This window comes from Caretta caretta, chromosome 24 (genome assembly GCF_965140235.1).
Source record: "Caretta caretta isolate rCarCar2 chromosome 24, rCarCar1.hap1, whole genome shotgun sequence".
Taxonomy (NCBI): Eukaryota; Metazoa; Chordata; order Testudines; family Cheloniidae; genus Caretta; species Caretta caretta.
Genome location: NC_134229.1, coordinates 8,330,934 through 8,352,998, shown reverse-complemented (window position 1 = coordinate 8,352,998; position 22,065 = coordinate 8,330,934). Strand labels below are relative to the sequence as shown.

The 22,065-nt window shown below is 50.3% G+C and overlaps 1 protein-coding gene across 1 annotated transcript in view; it reads left to right on the top strand.

Moving 5' to 3' along the window:
- Window positions 1-22,065, top strand: part of CDC42SE1 (CDC42 small effector 1) — a 55,146-nt gene that overhangs the window by 21,670 nt on the left and 11,411 nt on the right. The window contains exons 2-3 of the mRNA XM_048828077.2: window positions 7,880-8,217; window positions 16,750-16,860. Of these exons, the coding sequence (XP_048684034.1) occupies window positions 8,164-8,217; window positions 16,750-16,860 (165 nt within the window). The 5' untranslated portion in view covers window positions 7,880-8,163. The remainder of the gene's footprint in view (window positions 1-7,879; window positions 8,218-16,749; window positions 16,861-22,065) is intronic.

Here is a 22,065-nt window from a genome sequence, read left to right as displayed (position 1 = left end):
GCCGGTCCGTGAGCCATCGGCTGCCGGTCTGCGCGCACGTTTGCCGGTCCCCCACATCAGATAGCTTGAGCAGCACTGGTCTAAAGGACCCTCCGATAGCAGCATCATTGTGGGACGTAGGAGGTGGAAGGAACATGGCTGTGATTTCCAGCTCCTCGTGGAGATTGCAGTGTGGCAAACTTAACACCCCCCATACCCCCCCACCCTGAAAAACCCTTGAAGATTTAAAGTGAAGCACCCTTGGTCTGCTGCTGATTTCCCCTCTGATCTTGGACCCGTTGCTTCCCCTCCCTCTACTCAATCTATAAACGGGGTGATGGGAATAACGCCTGTCTCCTGGGCATGGCGAGAGACTCCGCACATTGATATCCTTAAGCCAGGAGGCGCTAGAGAGAGGCGGGGGGGAGGTATTGAGTTGCCAACAAAGCATAACTATGGACACCCAGGCTGTTGTCATCTCTGCTGAGTCACTTTTCTAACCGCAAGCTCTTCTCTGGCTGCTGAGTGTCATGTTCTCCCCGCGGCCTGGCCCTTCTGGTGGTGTGATCTCTGTGATATGCCTTGTTGGGGTTGTAACCCTGTTGGGACACTGGGCCTGGTACTCCATCAAGTCCCGGGCACCCCTACAGCCCTGTGCGAACAACACCCTGCCATCTGTTCCCCTGGTACAGGAGCTGGTCAGACCCTGTGTGCTGATAGTAGCTAGCACAGGCTGAGCGAGCCTGGCCGGGAGCTAGAGAACCACAAGGTCTATGTCCAGTAGCCTCCCCTTCAGCATCATCTCAGCTGTGTCTGGGCAGAGCGAGTGACCCTGCAAGGATGGCTGACTTGGGGCCCGATCCTGAGGTGTGCTGAGCTCCCGCCAGGTGTGCCGTGCACGCGACCCCAAGTTGAACGAGTTAGAGGCTCAGAACCTGGTCTCTGCTTTTTTAAGGCCCTTCATGGCCTCTCCTCGCCTGACTCTTCCTCTCCTGCCCATATGCCAAATTTTCCCACCAGCGCCTTCCCGCTGTGTCTCATGCCACCCCCTCTGCCTGGGCAAAGCTATGCCCTAGTTCTGCAAATTCCCCCTCTGCTGTGAGGTCTGCAAACAAACGCCACGCTGGTTAGCTGACCTGCCCAGCCGCTGCTCAGCAGAACCGTATCGCTGCTCCCAGATGGGGAGGAGGAGAGTTTGCTGTATCTACCTGTTGGTGGTGGTCCTTCTATCCCATTGGCTGAGAACGGCAAACCACAGCCGCTGGGAGCTGCGGGCAGCTGTGCCTGTGGACGGTCAGTGTAAACAAACTGTCTCGCGGCCTGCCAGCGGACTACACTGATGGGCCGCAGGTTGCCCACCATTGTTCTATAGGTTGTGAACTCCTTGGACAAAAGCAGTCTTTGCCGCATGTGTTTGTACAGCACCTTGCACCACGGGGCTTCAATCTCGCCTGGAGTCTGTTGGAGCTCCTGCGAGGTAAATAACACAGCAGCATCAGGCGTAGCACGGTCGGGTTTGGAATGATTCAGCCAGCCAGATCTCAGACAAGGTAGGGAAAGTAATAGCCCCAGTTTGGGTTATGTAGCAGGAAGCGTGATGCCTTAGGGGCTGGAGTGGTTTCAGGACACACCAGGAGTCGGTCAACTGACACACCAGGTTAATGAGCCACGGGGACAATAACGAGAGGCGATGGCCTGAAAAACCTCCCCCTGCAGAGCAGACCTCCCGGGAGACACTTTTGTTGATGGAGAGAGAGAATAAAATGCAGCCCCGTTCAGCTCCACTGAAAGCAGCTTCCTGTTATCTGAACAGACAGCCGTTTTCAAACCGGGAGGCCTTGTCTCTCGCCCCGATCTTTCTCTATGGGGAACTAGCACTTGCCTTACTGGTGAAGGAAGGAGCGCCAAAAAAAAAGGCCTTTTGAGAATAATCTTATTACGATGGGGAGCTGCTTTGTCTGGCAGTTTGTGTACTTGCTTAATGAATTTAAAGGTGACCTGCAAGGGGTGGGGAGAAGTGGACTTGGATCCTTCTGGGCCTTGTCTACGCTGGTCAGCCAGCATGGATTTACCAAGAACAAATCATGCCAAACCAGCTTGATTTCCTTATCTGACAAGGTAACTTGTTTAATGGATAGGGGGAACGTGGTGGACATCATATACCTGGACTTCAGCAAGGCTTTAGACACAGTTCCACATGACATTCTTGTAAGTAAGCTGGAGAAGTGCAGACCATTATTGGTTAAACAATTGGAAACAAAGAGTCACGATTAATGGAATGATGTCGGATTGGAAGGAGGCCTCCGGTGAGGTTCCATGGGGATCTGTTCTGGGTCTGGTGTTTAACATCTTTATTAATGACCTGGATGTAAGACTAGAGAGCAGACTGATCAAATTTGATGACAAAGCTGCAGGGGCGGGGGGAGTTGCAAACACTTTGGAGGACAGACCTAAAATTCAGAGGGATCTTGATAAACTGGAGAACTGGGCTATAGACGACAAAATGAAATTTAACCATGACCAAAGTAAGGGTCCTGCTTCTCAGCAGTGCTGCTACCAAGCCAGTTATCCCCCCAGTCTATATTTGTGCATTTGGTTTCTCTTCCCTTAGCACTGCTGAGAAGGATCAGGGAGTTGTGGTGGATCACATCCTCCACGCGAGTCGTCAATGTGATGCTGTTACCAAAAAAAAAAAAACCCAAAAAACAAATGCCATTTTTGAGTTGCATTAACAGAGGCAAGTCCTGGGAGGTGACACCAATGCTGAATAGAGCGGTGCTTAGGTCTTCAGCTGGAGTAGTGTGTCCAATTTTGGTCATCGATGTAGAGAAACTGGGAAGGATCCAGAGGCGAGTGACAAAGATGATCCAAGGGATGGAATGCAAGCGCTGCAAAGGCTGAAGGAACTGGGTATGTTTAGTTTGGAAAAGAGGAGATTAAGGGGGGGACGCGATAGCAGCCTTCAAATACTTGAAAGGCTGCCATAAAAAAGATGGAGGAAAAGTGCTGTCTATTGCCACAGAGGGCAGGACAAGAGGCAGTGGGTTCAAACTACAGCATGGCAGATTCAGATTAAATCTCAGGAAAAACTTCTTAACTGCAAGCACAGTAGGACAACTGAACAGATGCCTAGGGAGGTGTGGAAGCTCCTTTCATGGAGGCTCTCAAGAGGCTTGGATGGTTTATTCCCAACAAATCCTGCATCTTGGCAGAGGCTTAGACTAGATGGCCCTTGTGGTCCCTTGTAACCCCATGATTCTATGAAAATCTCTCTCCACACCCCCTCCATTTAAGGGCTGAGGAAGCTATCCGCTTCTGCAGGTCCTCCAGTGTTAAAACAGTTGCAGATGGGTTTCCTTATGTCCTCATTCGCATCTACGGGCAGCGGTTCCCAGCCAGACTACATCTCCCATGATGCACCACTACAAATGCAGATGTAGTCCTACCAGGCTGCCTGGCCTTTAGAGAAGAATGGGAGCCCAAGCTAACTGCACCACGACTCCTATGAGGCACTGCGGCAGCATTTCAGAATTGACAGATTCTGTTTTTCAGCAAAAAATTCAAATGCTTCTGTGGAAAATTTTGATGAAAACAAATTTGGGTGTGTGGTGGAGGAGATCCAAAGTTTCCATGAGAGGTGGGGGGAAAAATACCTGCTTTCTGACCACATCTAATCCGGATTCTCTTTAAATTCAACCTTCTAAGCTGCATGTCTCCAGGCGTGTCCTGAATAGGACATGCTGCCGCTACCAGTGGACAAGCCCAGGCTACGAAGGCAAATGGGGTCTCGGGTGATATATTAAACAATAAATCCCCTTTGATATTGTACCTTTCACCCCAGAGTGGTTTATGAATGAGCCATACAGACATTGCTTCACCTGTCCCTGAAATGCAGCCACCTCTGGGGCTGAAAGCAGCGTGGCATCTCTTTAGCAGCCTCTCACCACAAGCTTAGGACCAGATCTTTTCTGGATGAAATCAAAGGGATGGGAAACAAACCATAGTTAGACTGACTAGATTGCATTTTGGTTAACTCTTGTGAGGAGCATCGTGGGTTGGATCTTTAATAACCCGGGAGTGGCCAGGCCTTTGTTTGATGTCTTGATTCAAAAGCTGCTGGATCCAGGGCATCGGATTCAGTACCTGGTTAGTTCAGTTTCACTATTTGGTTTTCTGTGGCGGCTACTCCTGTTCTGACATGTTCCTGCCCTCGCTGCTGAGGATTAGAGTCAGCCACACTGAGTAGCTAGTGCTGATCGTGTTTCCTTTCCTTTTATTGAGTCAAATGTTTGAGTCAAAGCAAAAATTCAGTGGATTTTCAGAGGAGTTGCTGGCGCCATGCGGAAAGGCATTGCTGTCCAGTGGTTAGAGCACAGGAGACCTGGGTTCTGTCCTGGGCTCTGCTGTGTGACCTTGAGCAAATCACTTCCAGTCTGCATGACTCCCTTTCCTCATCTACAAAATGGGCCTGGCAGTATTTGCCTGCCCTTGCAACGTGCTTTGAGCTCTCGAGATAGAAAGCATTGAATGAGAGCGAGGGGTTCTTTGTAAAGTGCTTGGAACTCCGGGGCATCTCAGCGCTGCACGCTGCTGTGCGTCCGCTCTCCAGATACGTGGTGAAAGGCTGGATGTCCCACAACACTGGTAGTTATTCGCCACTCTCGCATTTCCTGGGGTCAGCTGACTGCTGCAGGGGTCAGATGGGATCTTCGTCTACCCCTGTAACGATAATATTGTCTATTTCTATAGCATCATTCATCAAGTGTACATGCAGCCGCTTCTGGGGTGGAGGGTGGCAATTGACAGGTGCAACTGTAGGGAGTGGAGGAATTCTGGCCTAGGAAAATAGGGCAGATCCCTACTCTTAACACCCCGGGATCTTTAACGTTAACGAGACCAGATTTGGGGGTGTGAGGTTTTGCCCATGAGCAGCAAACTGTAAGGTTTGAGAGAAAAGGCCGCTGTGAACTGATGGATGCAGAGCTCTTAAGCATGGAGCCACCTGTGTAGCATCCTGTGGGCCCGCTCAGCTGGCCAGGTGCAGCGTGGGCATTTTGTTTTGTGGCCCGCCATCGCTGAAGGCGTGAGGATCTTGGGCAGCGGTTCTAACCTGGACCACTTCCCCCCTGCCTCGCTGCACCGCCCGCTTGGGAAGCGGAGGCTCCGCAGCCGTAGTAATGATGCTCGCTGCTCCCAGAGGCCCTGCCCTGAATAACTCCGTGCCGGGGAGCTTGCAATGGCTGTCGACTCTTTTTTTTTTTTTCTCCTCGCTTGCGCTGCAGCGGAGCGTCGCTGACCCGCCCTGCTGGGGGGAGGAAGATCCCTGAATCTGAACAGGGACAGAGTCTCTCCTGAGCTGTAGGGATGGGAAGCCGTGACCCTTCCTGAGCCAGCGTGGCTCAGGAACAAGGGGTCAGCATATCAGAACAGAGGAGCTGGGCTGTTGGCTGCAACCACTGCCACTAACAAAGGGTGGGTTCCCAGCTGCCCGGCACCGGCTCGTGCAGGGGTGTCCGACTTGCTCGGTGGCCAGGGCCGTGTTACCCGCCGTGCTGGGGTCTGGGAAGGGTGTGTCAAGCTCACCCAGAAGAGGGCAGCTTTGCAGACCTGTCAGAGAACAGCATATGCCTCCAGGGCCAGCGAAGCGAAAGATCATATTTAAAGATGTTGTCAATAAAGTAAATGCATTTGTGAGCCCTCTCTCCATTCATGTGCCCCTCTGGGCATCACCCACTGCCTCCCCATGCTGTTCTAAGGAGGAGGGGCGGGGAAGCAATCCTTCCAGGACATTGGCAGCAGGACTCCTAGGTTCTATTCCTGGCTCTCCCACTGGGACCTTGAGCAAGTCCCTTCCCCCTCTGTGCCTCAAATTTCCTCCTCTGACATGGGAAGAATCGTCCTTCCCTGCTAGACAGAGCCCTGACATGGCAGGAGATGCCAAACTGTGCCCTAGACAGTCGAAAGCTTCCCGGTTCACAGCTTTAACGGGGGCCCCTTCCCTGTCTCCACTCAGCCCTGACCCCCAGGAAAGAGGAGGGCAGCCTATTCCAGACCAGCATGGGCCACCCTTCCCACAGACGTATCTGCCGATCTTTCTGATCCTTTGGGCACATTGTAGGAGGCTTTAAGCTGGCACAAACTGGGAGCAAAGAGAAAGTTCAAGGGGAACTCGCTGACATGGTGTTTAGAGCTTTGGGTTGCAGCTGCCGCCCAGGAAGTGGTTGCGGCTATGTCTGGAGAGTGCTGCAACCCCACCCAGAGCCTCTGAGAAGCAGACCTCGCACCTCCTCTCAAAGCAAACCGGAAGACGCTCAAGCCGAAAGAAGCCGAGCTGAGTGGCGTTGGGTGATGTCGGTCGTTAAGGATCTGGCTGTCTGGGAGCCTGCGGGGGTCGTGAACCCCAACCCCGGGCACAGCAGACTTTTCTAGGGTATTTGCTGGGATGTTGTTTCTGATGCGGGTTGCAGTGTGGGCATGTGACCAAGAAGGGTAGAAAATTATTAATAGATTCTAAGCCCAGAAGGGATCACTGTGATCCAAGTCCAGGGGTGGCCAAACTTTACTGATCCTCCGAGCCGCATACGATCATCTTCAGAAGTGCAAGAGCCGGGCACACCTGCTTGGTGCTTCTGCCCTGTGGCAGGGTGTGGGGGCTTGAGGTTTCAGCCCCCCAGGGAGTGCCTGCCGCTGCTTGGGGCTTCAGCAAGTGAGGTACTGAAGCCCAGCCCTACAGGAGGCAACTGCTGGGGTTCAGAAGTCCCCTAGACCTTCCTGCTCCTTCTCCCCCACTAAGGGGCAGAAACCCCTAGCCCCACCACCCGCTGCAAGGCAGAAGCCCTGAGTTTTCCCCCCACACACACCCCGGTAGGTGGAGAATAGGGGGGTTCTGCGAGCCGCACTTTTACAGTAAAAGAGTGGCCGGCGAGCTGCAGTTGAGCCACCCCTCAGGGAGGCCATAGGACTTCATTCTTATTTGAACTAGAGCATGTTTTTTAGGAAATATATTTAAATGATCCCCAGACTACAAAAGAAATGAGCAGAGTTCAGTGACTACTAATGCTGCATTTCTAGGGTGACTTTTTTTTGTGCACGGAACTCGAAGTGCATGTTGCACCCATTTTACAGATGGGGAAACTGAGGCCAGGATCAGGGAAAGTGACTCACCGCAAAATCATGCAGCGAGTCAGTGGCAGAACTGGGAATGGAATCCAGACTTTCAGGCATCCCCCTTCCCCAACCATTAGACCACACTTTTCTCCCAGTGATGTGGGAACAGAATTCAGGAGTCCTGCCCCACTCACCTGGTCAGCACACAGCATTTGCCATAGCCAGATACAGTCACAAGTCTGTCTAGTCTGGTGTCCTGCCTCCTGCTGTGACCAATCCCTACTGGAATTCCAAAAGCTAAAAAATTGTGCAATGCTATCCCATGGGGTAAGAGACTTCCTTCCTGACCCCTGCTGCTTGTTCCCTAAAGCATGAGATCTTTTAATCAGATGTATTGTTTAACTGACCAACAACACAACCTCTGGACTTGGGAAAGTGTGCTGCTGGAAGGCTACCTTGGCTGGCGTGGGGGAAGCCACGACTCACAGCCTAGTAACTCAAGGGCCCTTTGTGGTCCTCTGAGACTGCTGGAGTCCTCAGTGCACAGGGGTATTTCCAGCTTATGTCTGCTTGGGCTGACTCATGAGTCATTCTCTTCTCTGCCATGGTGCCCTGGATGGAGGAGATGCTGTAACCCAGCCCTCTGGAGATGATGGTACCTCAGCCGTGGCTCTGTGGGATGTCTGCGGGGGGGGGGGGGGGGGGTAGCTGGAATGGAGATGTGCCCCACAGATTGCCCGTACTCCGATGCATCCTGATAAGTGTCCTAATCAAATCTCTCCTTCCTTGGTAGGTGTGGCCAGCGCAGGCTTTGAGCTGGGGGACCTGAACGGTGACCCACGACCCTGAGAACTGAAGGGAAAGTGACCTTCCCCTGCTTCCCTTGAGATTTCCTAGCAGAGACCAACTACACCTGCTCCATGGAGTGACTCAAAGCAGGACCTGGGCTGCCATTTCTCTTGGGTGTAGACCCTCCCAGTTCAAGTGGGAGTGAAGCCGGGGGCTGGAGAGCCTTGACCACATCTGGGAGCGGAGCAACCAGAAGGAAAAGAAGAAAAACTGGAAGCCTCTGCAAATATGAGTGATTTTTGGCACAAGCTGGGCTGCTGCGTAGTTGAGAAACCACAACCAGTAAGTCGTTTCCATGTAAACTTGTCACCTTTTGATGCCGGCCGCATGGGACGGGGCGGGAGGGAGGTATCGTGCAACCTGGGCACATGGGGTTTGCCCTACCGGATCAGTCTATTGCTCCCTGTAGTCTGGTACCCTGACTTCATCCCAACTCCTGCCCTACCCGATCGGTTCATTGTTCCATTTAATCTGCCAGCCCCGGAGGAGAACATCTGTCAACCCACCCCGTTGTCATGGTTACCGAGCTAGCCGCATCTTGGAGCGCAAACCCCACCACCCTGGTATCCGGGCTCTCCTGGGCTGGCAGTCTTCAGCTCCCCCCCCCTTCGCCCGTGTCTACATGGGGACGCTCAGGCTTTGTCTGCACTAGAAACACTACAGTAGAGCAGCTGTAGCATTTGAATGAAAGACTAGCTACAGTGACACAAACTAGTGACATCACTGTAGCAAATCCACCTCTCGGAGAGATGGAGTACTTCTTTCATCCACCTAGCTGCGTATACACTGGGGATTAGGTTGGCTTAGCTACGGCGCTCGGGGGCATCAATTTTTTTAATTCAGATTCACTTTCCTGAGTGTCCCCGTGTAAATGAGGGCTTAGACTGGGCTCTAGGCTACAACATCCTGTGCTTAGCCAGTGGGGCTGACCGAGCTTGGACAGCTGCAGTTCTTCCCTTTGGAATTCTGGGACCAGAGCGCTGGTTGTTTTTAGCAGTAGGAACCAAGCACAAGAGAGGAAAGGGTTGTGGAAGAGGCTACAGGCGTTCCCAAATGGTAAACGAGGCAGGCGTAGCTTCTTCAGTCGCTCCCCACAGGTGCCTGTGTCTAAGGGTTGGTCTACAGTGAAAAGAGAAGTTGCTCAGGGGTGTGAAAAATCCACCCCTCCAAGCGACATAGTTAACCCAACCTAACCGCCAGCGCAGACAGCGCTTCCAAGCTACGACCTCTCGGGGAGGTGGATTAACTGCAGCGATAGGAGAACCCCCTTTTCTTGGAGTTGGCAGTGCTTTACATTGAACTGCGACAGTGTTGTAGTTGTAGGTTGGTCTGTGCCAGAGATGAAATCCATCAAGCTAACCGATCTGCCGTTGTCTCTTAACAACTCTTAAGTGTTTGCTGAGCGGTGGCTATCTAGAGCCATTCTTTGCCTTCCTGCTTGTTTCTGTCCCCCCTCCTCCCATTGAATTGGGATGTTATTGTATGAATATATTGGTTCAACAATCAGGTCAACGCACAGCATTCATCGATTCCAGAGCAGCTCCAAATCCAGATCACCTGGCTCCTGCATTCTGGATCAGACCATTGAGCTGGCTGACACTGAAAACTGCTGCCTCTGCAGAAAGAGGCAAGGGAGAAGCCCCCAGTTATGCTTGGCCAATGGTGCAGTTCTGCAGGAGAGAGATTCCTTCCTGGCCCCTGCTACAGTCAGCCCTGAAGCATGAGACTTGATCGCTCTTATTTTAAGCAGCAAAGTTTTAAAAAAAAATCGTTACTGGCCACCCCATTGCCCAGCCCCATTTGTAAAGAAGGGCTCAGTTCAGAGAAGCAGCTTCCCAAATGAGGCATCGTGCAGTTCCCCGCCCCGTTTGTTTTCTCTCAATAACTCCAGTTCAGATCTGCTCAGTGTAGAAGTAGTACTCTGCTTTAAGTCACGGTTCTGGGAAAGTGATCTGGATTCGGCACTAGCTGGTGCATCACCAGTGCTTAAAGCTTCTGCAGCAGGAATGGACTAGCCTGGTGGTGAGCTGAAACAGAACCTAGCTCACCCTGCTAGAGCTGGGCGTAGGGTCTGTAGGGCTAAGCAACCAGGACTCTGAATACACATGCAGGGGGCAGGATGATTTGCTTAGGAAGGAGCCTTTCTCTGAGTCACTTTTCAGACTAGAACGACGCGGTGAAATTCAGCCAGAATGTTTAACTCTGCCCACTGAAACATTACTACCTCGTCCGAGTCCAGGGCTGTCTCACTCCCATGCTCCAGCCCTGGCAGTGTTTGTTCAGGGGGTTAATGCATCTTCTTTCCTGGCTCCCCTTTTCTGCGCTGAATCGTCATCTAGAGGAGCAGCTTGTTGGGAATCAGCTACCCTCTGCTCTTATCCTGGCCAGCCCAGAGGAGCAGGTATCTGGAGCAAGGCTGCGTCCTGGAGGGAGGAAGCCTTTGGGTGTTAATGCAGAGGGGGATTCCAGGAGAGGTTTTGCCCCCTGGGGGAGCCTGGCACATGTCCTAGGATTTAAGACTGGGTAGAAAGATACAGAGAGGCTGTTCCAGGGCTGCAGAGAAGAAGGCTCTCGCACCAAGAGGCGCAAGATGGTGCTGAGGGACAGAGAGGCCAGTGGAGGAGAGCAGGGTGTCAAATTCTAAGGGGTTGGAAGGGAAGTAACTTGCCCAGAGTCACGTGGCGAAACAGTGGCAGAGCTGGCAAACAAACCCAGGAGTCTGGATGCCCAATCCTGCGCACTATTCATTACACAATGCTCTTTGCCATCTGCTCAGTCCTTTTGTCTGGCCTGCTTTGCTCAGTCTCTAGCTGTTTCTCTCCTTTCCCCAGTCTCCAGCCCAGACGAATGCACACACAGGCAGCCCCGTCAGCTGGGAACCGGAGGGGGTGAGTGGTGCCAGCCGAATACCAGTCTGTGAATTGGTCCTGGCACCGAAGGCCCCTTGGTGATAAGAGCCATGTTCCCCTCTCGCGGAGCAGAGCGCAGAGGCAGGAATCCACCGGCGCTTGCTGCCAACTTCCAAAGTCTTCATTAATTCGCTAGCTTGTTTGGGCCTTTCTTTCCCTAGGCTGGAATGTACTTAACCCTTGGCGTGCCCGGCCCAGGGCAGGCCTAGTGCACGGTCGCTGCTGGGTGTGTTCCTTCCTCTGCAGGTATGCGGGGGATGTGCCAACTGGACTCCTCCTAGGCTGCAGTTGGAGGTTGCACCAAGGTCTGACCGCAGAGAGTTATTGTGTGCGGCTCCCTGCTGCTGCGCCACCCTCCCCTTTCTGCTCTGCTGCCAGCCATCTGTGCCCCCCCCATCTTCCCCCTCCCCACACACAGGCAGTTCTCATAGAAATCTAAAAATAATCTTCTGCCCTGAAATGCGAACAGAAACTTGCGAGCTGGTTCCCTCTGGGGCCCTGGGCTGCTTGGAGTATCGGCATTAACCCTTCCAAGGAGGAGTTTGGGTTTGATTCGATCAAGTTCATCCTCCTTCCACAGACGCATGATCCCCATTCCTCTGCCCCAATCACCTTCCTCCCAGGCACCAAGAGAGGTCTGGTGTAAAGCCCCGTATGGCGCTTGGCCCTTCGGCCAGCTCATCATTTAGGCCACCCCTTCCGGGGTTACAAATTCCAACAGGACCACTGTCCCAGTGCCATCCCCAGCCAGCGCTCAGCCCCAGCTCGAAGCTCTGTGCCACTATACCAGTGGTTGGTGGGGAACCCAGGCCCACCCCTACAGCAGATACCAACCCAGGGACCCTACCAACCAGCAATCCAGGTCCTCCGGCCCCTTTTGATGTTTCCCTGGGCTTCTTCCTACCAGCTTCCCTATCTTCTCCTTCCTCCTCCTGGGTTTCTTGTCGTGCTCTTCTTTCACAGCAAACCAGGCTTGACTGGTCAGTCTATAGTCGCCACCAACTCTCCTATTTAAGTACCCAGCAGTTTATATTCTCTCGTTCTGCCCTGTGTCTAAAAGGTAATGGAACCACACCATTCTAATAGTGCCCTCTTTCCACAATATTTTCCATAAATAACCTAATGTAACATTTGTAACTTTAAGCCATTTCAATTTCTCAGAGCTTTTCCCTTTCTTTATCAAACCCCTTACATATCCAGGAAAGGCGATCCATTGTTTCTTTAATGTACACATAGTCCACCTTTGTGTTTATTGAGTTGAAAAAGATTTGCATTCAAACCACAGGGGCCAATTAATACTCCACACAAAATCATTTCATTTTTCCCATCCAGGCCCTAAGGTACGTCATTATCCACAACTCTAGGGCACAATCCAAAAAATCTTCTTCCTTTTTTTTTTTTTTTTTTAAATCCATATTTTTTTGCATTCTTCTCTTAAGTTTTGCTGTACTAGGCTTTTGAATTTCTGTCTAGTCATGAGACAAGGTGAGGGCAAGGTAATCTCTTTTTTTTTTTTTTTTTTTTTTTTTTGGAGAAACTTCTGTTGAAGAGCTCTGTGTGGCTCAAAAGCTCGTCTCTCTCTCCAATAAAAGATATATTATTTCACTTACCTTGTCTCTCTAATAACCTGGATTGACATTGCTCAAACACACTGAAGGGTTTTTCTGTATCAAGCCTTCCATTTTTTACAGTGCTTTTATTAGCTGCTTTGTCTGCCATTTCGTTCCCTGTTAGCTTGATATGGGCTGGAATCCAAGCTAATGCTACATTCATCCCCAGCTGTTCTAGTTTTGTTATGCGAAATACCATTTCATTGATTTAAATCACTTCTACATAGGGAGACACCCATTTTGTTATTGAAATAAGGCTTGATATTGAGTCAGAAAAGATGACTGGCTGCCACTGCTGGCTGTACATCACAGGTCCAGTTTAATGCCAGCATTGTTGCTACTAGTTTGGCTGGCATGACGGCTACAAAATCGGCTATTCTTTTAGATGCACTAATTCCTGACTTTTGGTACACAATATGCTGTTTCCTACTCTTCCTGTTTTTTTTCATTTTTGGACCCATCTGTATATATTTGACAAAAACGACTCCACTTTTCATCTAGATACTGGGTACACTTACTTTTTTCATACTATTGTCTCCTATTTACCCTTAAGTTTATCAAATAAATCTAAATCCACATTTGGACGTGTGGCTTTCCATCCATAACTAATTTTCCCATGACTAAAAGTTTTCCTTCGTTTAGCTTTTCCTTGTCTTTCAACTCCTGCATCCATGTTTTAATTGGACAGTATGTGGAGTTCTAACGTTGAGTGTTTTAGTTCACCTGTTGAAATCCCAACAATCCTCATACACTTGTTTGGTATGTTTCATCACTGCAATCCCCATTAACTTTGACCCAGAAAGTTAGATCTAGGAGCTTCCCTGGTGGTGGAACTGGCATTTCACTAGCAGCTGGCTGTAACGTTCCTGTGGGTGTTGTAATAAATGCACCACACACAATACAAGCGCAGGCACTATGAGTTAAATCTAATTGATCAAGTTCTGCTTTTGATGCTTACCCAAGAGCTTGGCAGCCATAGCTGATAGATAACTGGTCTGGTCTGAATTAAGGCTCCATATACCATCAGCTGTGTTTTCTTATCCACCCCCCAAATTAGTCCCCGCAAGACTTTTTAAGCAGGTTGATCCTTCCTTTGCATTTGTCTTTAGTAATCTGTATGATCTTTCCAAAGTAATCTAGTATCAAATATACCCCTAGAAATCAAAACCTTTTAACTCAATCTATTTGTGCTCCGTACACAGTTTACATTCCTTTGTAGCTTTCCTCTTTGTGAAGAACAATCCTTTTGTTTTACAATGGAGAACTTGAAACCCACATGCATTTCTCCAGGCCGAAGTCTCTCATACTGCTTTGTTGAGTCTCTTTCTGGCCACCTCAGCATTCCTGCTCCTAACTCATCCAGCACAATCCTCTGAAAATAGAGGGACACCAGCACTTATTTGTTTTGAAGATCTATCCCAATATTAAATGATGACGGGCTGATGGCACTTCCCTGTGGTGTACCATTGTTAAAATGATATTCGACATAACTTTCCCAACTCTGACCTGCGTGGTCAGTTTACTCAAAAATTCTCTAATCCATTCACGCATTCTTCCCTTTATCCCCACTGCACCTAGTTTGTACAGTCAGCCGCTTTCTGGTCTCCGCTTCTTAGCTTTATAATACTGGACCAACCCTTCCCCTGCTGGGTTTCTAGCTCCGTTAACCCTGGCCCGTTTTTCTCTCAGGTGAGGCCAGATGATTTAATTGGCCTCGTGGGCCCTCGTTTATGGCTAATGCGGGCTGCGCGTCCCATCGTAGCGTAGCTCCGTTGAAGTCGGGGAGGAAAGTCTGTTTATTAGAGCTGGTCAAGAAACCTCCTTTTGTCCCGAATGAGAACAAAGCGTCCAAATTTCAAACTTTGCTGCACAATGAAATTTTGAAGATGTTTCAGAAACATCAAAACAACCTTACTGACGTGTTCTATTCTGACTTTTTTATTCTACATTTTCATTTCAACCGTAATGTCCCCTATAAATTAGATGTTTCAATGACTTCCCATCAATTTTCAACTAAATCGATACATTCCCACTAAATGTTTGGATTTTGCTGAATCAGCATTTTTTGGTGGCAAACCATTTGATTGGAAACATTTTTGACTAGCTCTGCAGTTTATGCCAGCTGAGGAGCCAGCCCATGCCCAGAGCAGAGTGATGGTCCGTCCAGTCCTGTCTGACTGTAGCTGATGCCGAATGTTTCACAGCATGATATAAAATGTCCACAATGCAAGCGATGCTGATACTGTGAAAAGAACCTGGCCCTGTATTATGCAATGTGGATCCCCTAAGCTGCCAGGGGAGCCTGGCCAAAGGGTTAGATAGGGAATGGGCTGCTTCCAACCTGGGCATCCCTATGCTGCTGCTGCAGCCCTTCTGCGCTCTGCATCCATCCTTCCGCTTCCTGTTGAAAGGACAGCGTATTTTGAAACATTTCCTCACAGTTACAGCCTGGGTTCTTGGCTTCAAAGCACCGGTCTCTACAGCTAGCGGGCATTGTGGCCAGACATCCTGTCAAAACTTACCCGGAGCGTGGCGGGGGGGGGGGGGAGGGAGGTGAAGTCACTGTTTGCTGCCTGACAGAGGCAGAGAAGTGAAGGCTGCAGGCCAGCAGGAGATCTCATGCAGGGCTTGCAGGTCCCATTGGCAGCTGAGTGCGGTTAGCTGCAAGCATAGAGGTATCCACATCGCATTCACAAGTCGTGGTTAGATCTGTCTCTCACCCATTGCTGGAGTGTCTAGTGCTTGGAAGTCCCCCTCCCTCTCCAGAGCAATTAGGTTTACTTACCCTATTTGAATGGTGGGGGTATTTTTCCCCCCCACACACCCCTCCTTCATTCCACAATAGACGTAATCTCAAACCCACCCCCCATGTTGTGGGTTGGGAAGTTCAGCTTTAGCGACCACTCTTGGGCTGGCGGTAGGGCAGGAAGGTTTGTTCACTGCTGCTGTCTTAGCTCCTGACCTGGGGTATCTAAAATCCTTTGACGTCTTCTCAGATAGGGTTCTGACTCTGACTCTACAGCTGGGCTGTGTTTCCCTCTCCTTGTGTTTGCCTGCAATCCGTAGGAAGTACCCAAGCCAGATCAGACTCATGGCCTAACTGGCCTGCCTTTGGTAGTAGCCACGAGCAAAACCCCTTGGAATGCACCTGGCCGGCAGGCACAAGGCTGTAACTTGGGGGCTGACAAGGGGATCTTCTGCCTCACTACACTCATTCACCCCAGCACCAGGTCTGGGGGCCAGGAAGGAATGTTCGGGCCAGGGAACATCAGCCGGGCCTTTGGCCAGGCTAGGTTTATCTTCTATGGAGCAAGATTCAGCCATGAGGATCAGGCAGGAGATTGATTTCATGTGATTACCAGTAATTCCCTGTCTCTGGGGTTCCTTCCCATCTGAGATGCCCTCCTTCCCCAGCCGCTCTGGGGACAAACTCATGTGGGCTGGCTGAGCTTCCACTTTCTGGGTACCTTAATGACTCAAGCTCTGGAGGCAGGGGGTGGTTGACACGAATCTGTCACACACGCTCTCCAACTTTCTTCCATTTCATGGGCTCTGGGATAGATTCCGCTCTCACTCCATGGACTTAGGGGAGTTACTCCGACTCTAGCAGTGGACCTGACAGCAGAATCTGGCCCACAGGGGACTGATTCTGGGCTCCGATCTGGCCCCTGAATGCCACTCCAGCAGTGAAAGGGACTGTGAAAAGGTGGCTAGAGGCCTGGGGAGAATTTCCCCAGAGCAGGAGCAGCACAGGGTGGGGTACATTGTTCTGTGTTGTCCCCTGACCTGGGTGAGAGGACCCATAGTGCTGTGTGCTCTGGAAGTGCAGGCCGGAGCCCCAGAGCTGCTCTAACTTACCACAGGGGGCCAACAGCACCTAGGAGAGTCAGAATTCAGGCAGCATATAGCCCCCTTCCCATCTCGAGAGACACAGCACGGAATCGGTGCCTGCATTGCTCTAGAAATCAGCCAGCTAGGATCGGAGTTCTATTCCTGGTGCTGCCACCGACTCCTCTGCAACTTTGGCCAAGTCCCTGCCCCTGTCTGTGCTTCAGTTTCCCCATGTGTAACTTGGGCACGATGAAACACTCCCTCCTATATAAAGCACTTTGAGAGCCCTTAAAAAACACACAAAGGGGCAAAACGTGTATTATTTAACCCACTAACTGCCCTTGCCACAAAGCCCAGTGGGCACAGTCCATGCCCCAAATGCCTGTCGATGCATCTCTCTTTGCCAGCAGGAAACTAATGTTAATTTCTGTGTCTGTTAAGTCTTTTTTTTGTTATCCCTGCAGAAAAAGAAGAGGAGGCGAATTGACCGTACCATGATAGGGGAGCCGATGAATTTTGTACACCTGACGCACATCGGATCAGGTGATATGGCAGCTAACGAGGGCCTTCCCATGGTACCGTATCATTTACTTCTTCATCTGGGGCAGAGGAAAATCTGTAGAATAATACCCCACTGCAACTTCAGGGAAGAAACGGAGGGCTTGTCTACACAGGGATATGAAGGAAAGTTGATCCAAATTAACTAATCCACTGCAAATTTACAGTTAAACTACATTAAACCCCTGTGTGAACACCCTCCATTAGAATTAAAATGGCCTTAATTTGGCTTCTGATTGAAGGTGTTCTCACTGCAGTTTATTCAGAAACCAAATTAAGGCCATTTTAATTCTAAATGAGGGTGTTCACACAGGCGTTTAATGTGGTTTAACTAATCCACTTCAAATTCACACTGTTCGTTAATTCGAATTAACTTTCCTGCATGTCCCCATGTAGACAAGCTCTTGTGCTACCCCAGCAAGCTGCAGAGAGGTTGCCACTGAGTCAAAACAGAGCTCTCTAATTCTGCCTAGAGCAGCCCCTTCTGGCTACACATACATCAGCCATGCAAAACTCCACTCTCCTGCTTGCTGGGCCGGTAAATTTTCATGACTCTTTTGTAAGACCAACTTAAATGCTGCTGATTGGTATTATTTTATTGCCCAGGATGGGAAACAGTAAATGAACTCTCAGTCAGAGCTGAGAAGCTGCTGTTGTGCTGCTTTTGTCTAAAATGAACATCCTGCTTGTGTGACTCAAAACTCTGCGGAGGGGAACTTCACCCTTGGATCAGTGCTGAGCCTTTGACAGACGAGCAAAATGCTATGGGGCGCGTGTGGAACAAATGGGAAGAGAACGTGGTCTAGTGCATGAGTTCTTAACTTGGGGGTCACAACTGACCTTCTAATGCTGCAGAATCGGGGAGAGGGGAGTTCTGGCAGGGGATCCCAGGGTGGAGACCATGTTCATGTTTAGAGGAGTGGGGGATGGCTCTGTTTTGTAGAGCACCTAGTACAACTGGGCCCTGACTGACTGGGGTCTATGTAATAGGGATAATTAATAAGTCTGGGCAGCTGGAGGAGACCCTTGTGCCTAAGGAACAGGTCTAGATGTCCAGACACCTAGAGGCAATTCCTACCTCTGCCATGGGTTCACTTTTGTAAATCACTTGGGCTGGCGGGTTAGTCTGAGGGCTGGTCTACATGGGGACATCCAGGAATATTAATCTGAATTAACTAAAGGTGTGAATTTGAAGTGGATTAGTTAAACTGCATTAAACCCCTGTGTGAACATCCTCACTGTGAATTGAAGTGACCTGAATTTGGTTTAGCTAAATTCACTTTCGAAGTGAATTACACTAAACCGAATTAAGGTCACTTAGTTCTGAATAACAGTGGCCTCATGGGGATTTAATGCTGTTTAAATCTACTTCAAATTCACACCTTCAGTTAATTCAGATTAATATTCCTGCATGTCCCCATGTAGACCAGCCCTAAAATTCCTTGGCATTCTGCTGCTAGGAGGCCTCCCTCACTAATGGAAAGGTGTAGCTGTTACTGCTCTTAGGCCCCCTCTAGTGGGCTGCCTGTGAACTTTATGCTTCTAAGGACTGCCTACACACCCACCTATTAAACAATAATTGACACCACACCAAATGGATTTTTACCAGCCTATTTACATATGTAACATTAAAGACACTGTTAAGCGTATGGAAATGCCTCCTTGTGACCCGACACACCCAGGCTTGCTGCTGCCTGCCTTCCACTAGATCAATCACATGCACCAGAATCTGTTTGACTCAGCAGCTGTGTTTGGAGGCCAGGGTGAAAGCTAACACAACAGACTGTGCCCTTTCATGGGGAGGGACTCGGATCTATCCCCCCTCAATTTCTTAAAGCCTGTGGGGCTGAGGCTTCCACTGGAGATGGGCTAAGGGACCGCAGGCAGATCTGGTCCTGAGTAAATGTTCCTAGAGGAGGGTGAGAGACTTGAGGGTTACTGGGGGGGTGATTTGGGCCATGAGGCTAAACGGCCTGAGCCAAGCAGTAGGAGGAAGAGGTGGGACACAGGGAGACTTGCAAATGAAAAACAGGTTTAAGAGAGGTAGCCGTGTTAGTCTGTATCGGTAAAAACAACGAGGAGTCTTTGTGGCACCTTAGAGACTAACAGATTTATTTGGGCATAAACTTTCATGGGATATAACAACTTCATCAGATGCAAATGAAAAACGCTGGCTGTTTGGCTGTTTTTCAGACTGGGAAGCATCTACCCTAGGCTTCTGAGTTACTGGTTTAGAGTGAAACCCTGGTCCCATGGAGAGCAGTGGAAGTTCTGCCATTAGGATCTGGATTTTGCGCTTAATCCGATCTAACGAGTTTGTTTATTTCCATGTGTCCGGTGCCTGTGTGTGCAATACAAAGGTCCAGCTAGATGGGCACCTGACCTGCCACAAGTTATATTCTCCCTCTCAAGCCATCTCATTTATCCAGCCTTCTGCAGGGGAAGCCTAAGACACTCCTGATCTCTAGAGCACCCTGCGCGGCCTCTCCATCCACCAGCGGGATCCTCCATTGGGCCAACAGGGAGAGGAAGATCCAGGGTCTAAGACCCTTCACGGAAGGCACCATTCTACCAGCCCTGTCCCATCTATACTGGGGAGGCTGTTAGCTTGAGCACCCCAGCTGATTGCAGTTGCTATGGTATCACACTGGGGAAAAAGGCAGCTTCTAATGGCAGCCAGACTCCCAAACTGACGAGAGTAAATGCCCAGGAGTGTTTACCCTTACTGCTCTCTTGAGTCTGTTCCTCTTGGCCTGGCATTCTCTCTGCCCGTATGTCTGCACCTCTTGCAGTATTCTGGTCTGCGTTATTTAAGCAGTGGAAATCTTTACGTAAGAGCCTCCTTGTGCCCCAGCTGTTACATCCAAGTGCCCTGTGCTCTCTTCTAAAGTGCTCACTGCAATTCCCAAAGCCTGGATTCATCAAGCACCACAGCACGGCATCAGGGAACGTTGCCTCCCTGCAGCATGGCATGTGCCTTCGCCAGGGCAGAAGCTCGCACGTACCTAAGCAGCGGCACTTAACTAAGATGTGGCTCTGGAATTTGGAGTACAATTTGCATCAGGAAGACAGATTCTCTCACATCCTTCTGGACTTTGGGGCTTCTCAGCTTTCACAGGCTTCTCTGTGGCATAAAGCCACGCACCAGGTTAGACGCTGATTCTCTGCTTTGGCAAGAAGTCCCTGCGCCGCACAGATACGGCCTCCTCGAATGGAGTAAGCACAGGAGTGGGCGTCGGGAGTCCTGGGAATCTCTGCCCTGCCACTGGCTTGAGCACTTCACCTTTCTAGCCTCCTTTTCCCTATCTGCAAGACGGAGATAACGCTCAGGTAGCAACCTATCCACTCATAGCAGAAAAATCTACAGGGGCTTTCCCAAAGAGGCGGCCCGTAAAAGTCCTTTTTCTGGTCTATCCTCACAAGCGCATGTTTGCTTTAGAATGGTAACGGCACCGAGAACAGCCGCAGTGCTCCACACCCTGTGCACGTCGCACTGACTCTGCATGGGTAGAACCAGCCACTACAGCTGCACCCGGGTGACTTCAGAGGTGTCTCCATCCCGAACTGGGTGGTTCAAGGAAATGTAGGTGATGAGGCTTATCCCTGCTGGATCATTGGTTCAAATCCAGTCCTGGGTGGTGGCGACTGGCTGCAGGCAGCTGACTGGTAGCTCCAATGCGGATGGAGCTGGTGGCTCTAGTCAGGTCTTGGAGCACAAGCATCCCTATCACAAAACCTAGTGTCACTAGTGCTGATGGCAGCATAGGCCACGGACTGAATGGACCCCAAATTCTCAGCCTCGCAGGTCAGGACTGAGCAAGGATGGAGGGGGAAGCCATCAAGGCTGGTGTCCCTTGTTCGGTGGACACATAGGCTTCAGCCACGCTGCCAGTATGGTGTTCTTAGATCGGGCACTGTCCGCTGGAGGAGCGGTTCCGTGGGACAGCTGCCATGCTGCATTGATTCCCACTGATCATTGTCATGGCTGTTACTGTGATGGCTGTGTAGTTTCAAGCCATGACCTGTAAAGGAGGAGAAGGGGGCATTTCCCTCCCCACCACGCTCCCCCAGCAGTAAACATTTTGCCACCAAGCTTCCTGGAGGAGGAGAGTGTCACGTTCTGAAGAGCGACACAGGAGATATTTGTTGTGACATGTTGGGTGTCCTTCCTGCAGCTGACGGGAAGTTGCTCGCAGCCTTGGTGAAATCGCTCTTGACTGTGACTTGCAAATCCTAGCAGCAGGGTGTTTAATTTGGCAGGCTCGAGGGTGAGGGAGTTTCACAACAAAGGTAATGTGATGGGTCAGCTGTAGGTTTTTTTGTGGTTTTTTTTTTTTTTCTTTTTTAATCTCCTCTAAATGCACTTGGACAGAGCGGGCCCGAGCAACTCTTTCTGCATGGCTGACTACTCCTTTTGTGGCTCTGGGTCTAGTTGTCCACATTCCTGAGTCCATTCAGAGTGTGGACTGGGATTCTGGACTCCTGGATTTTCTTTGCACCATTGCCACTGACTCTTCTCATTTGTTTTCTCACTTAAACAAAAACACTTCCTGGGAACCACAGCCAAGGAAGAGAGCCACAGGGCTGGGCCACCAAACAGGTATGAAGTGCTTTTCTCTGGAATCCCCCTAGGTTTTCCCATGATCAACGTACTGAGTGCACAGAAAGCAGAGTGGTTTGAGATGGGAATGGGGTAAAAGCAGGGCTCAGTGAAGTGAAGACCCTGTAGGCAATCTAGAGGATCCTCCGAGAGAGAGAGAGAGCGTGTGTGTGTGTGTGCGTGCGCGTAAGCTGGTGTATTCCAAGGGCATAACATTTACTCTTCAGAAGAAGCTTGGGCCTCAAGGCAATCAGACCTAGCAGAGATGGTTCAATGGGACCTTGATCATTCAGAGCAAGGAAAACTGTCCTTCAATCTGCTGAGAACTTTAACAAGGTGCTGCCCAGCACCAACTCCAGCCCATCACCCAGCTTCTGCTGATTTATGGGACCCCGTGTAAAACAAAAAAGCCAGTCCTACCTGAGCAAGGATAAGGAATCCAACTACAGAGGTTCCCAGGTGGCTCTTTCCACCAGTGACTGACGTCAGCACCATTCACAGGTTCTTGGATTCTAAAGTCAGAAGAGACCACCGCAATCATCTAGTCTGACCTCCTGACCTGCACCATGCAGGAGACTGCCCTGGATTAATTCCATTTCTCCTTTGCCACTTCACGAATTTT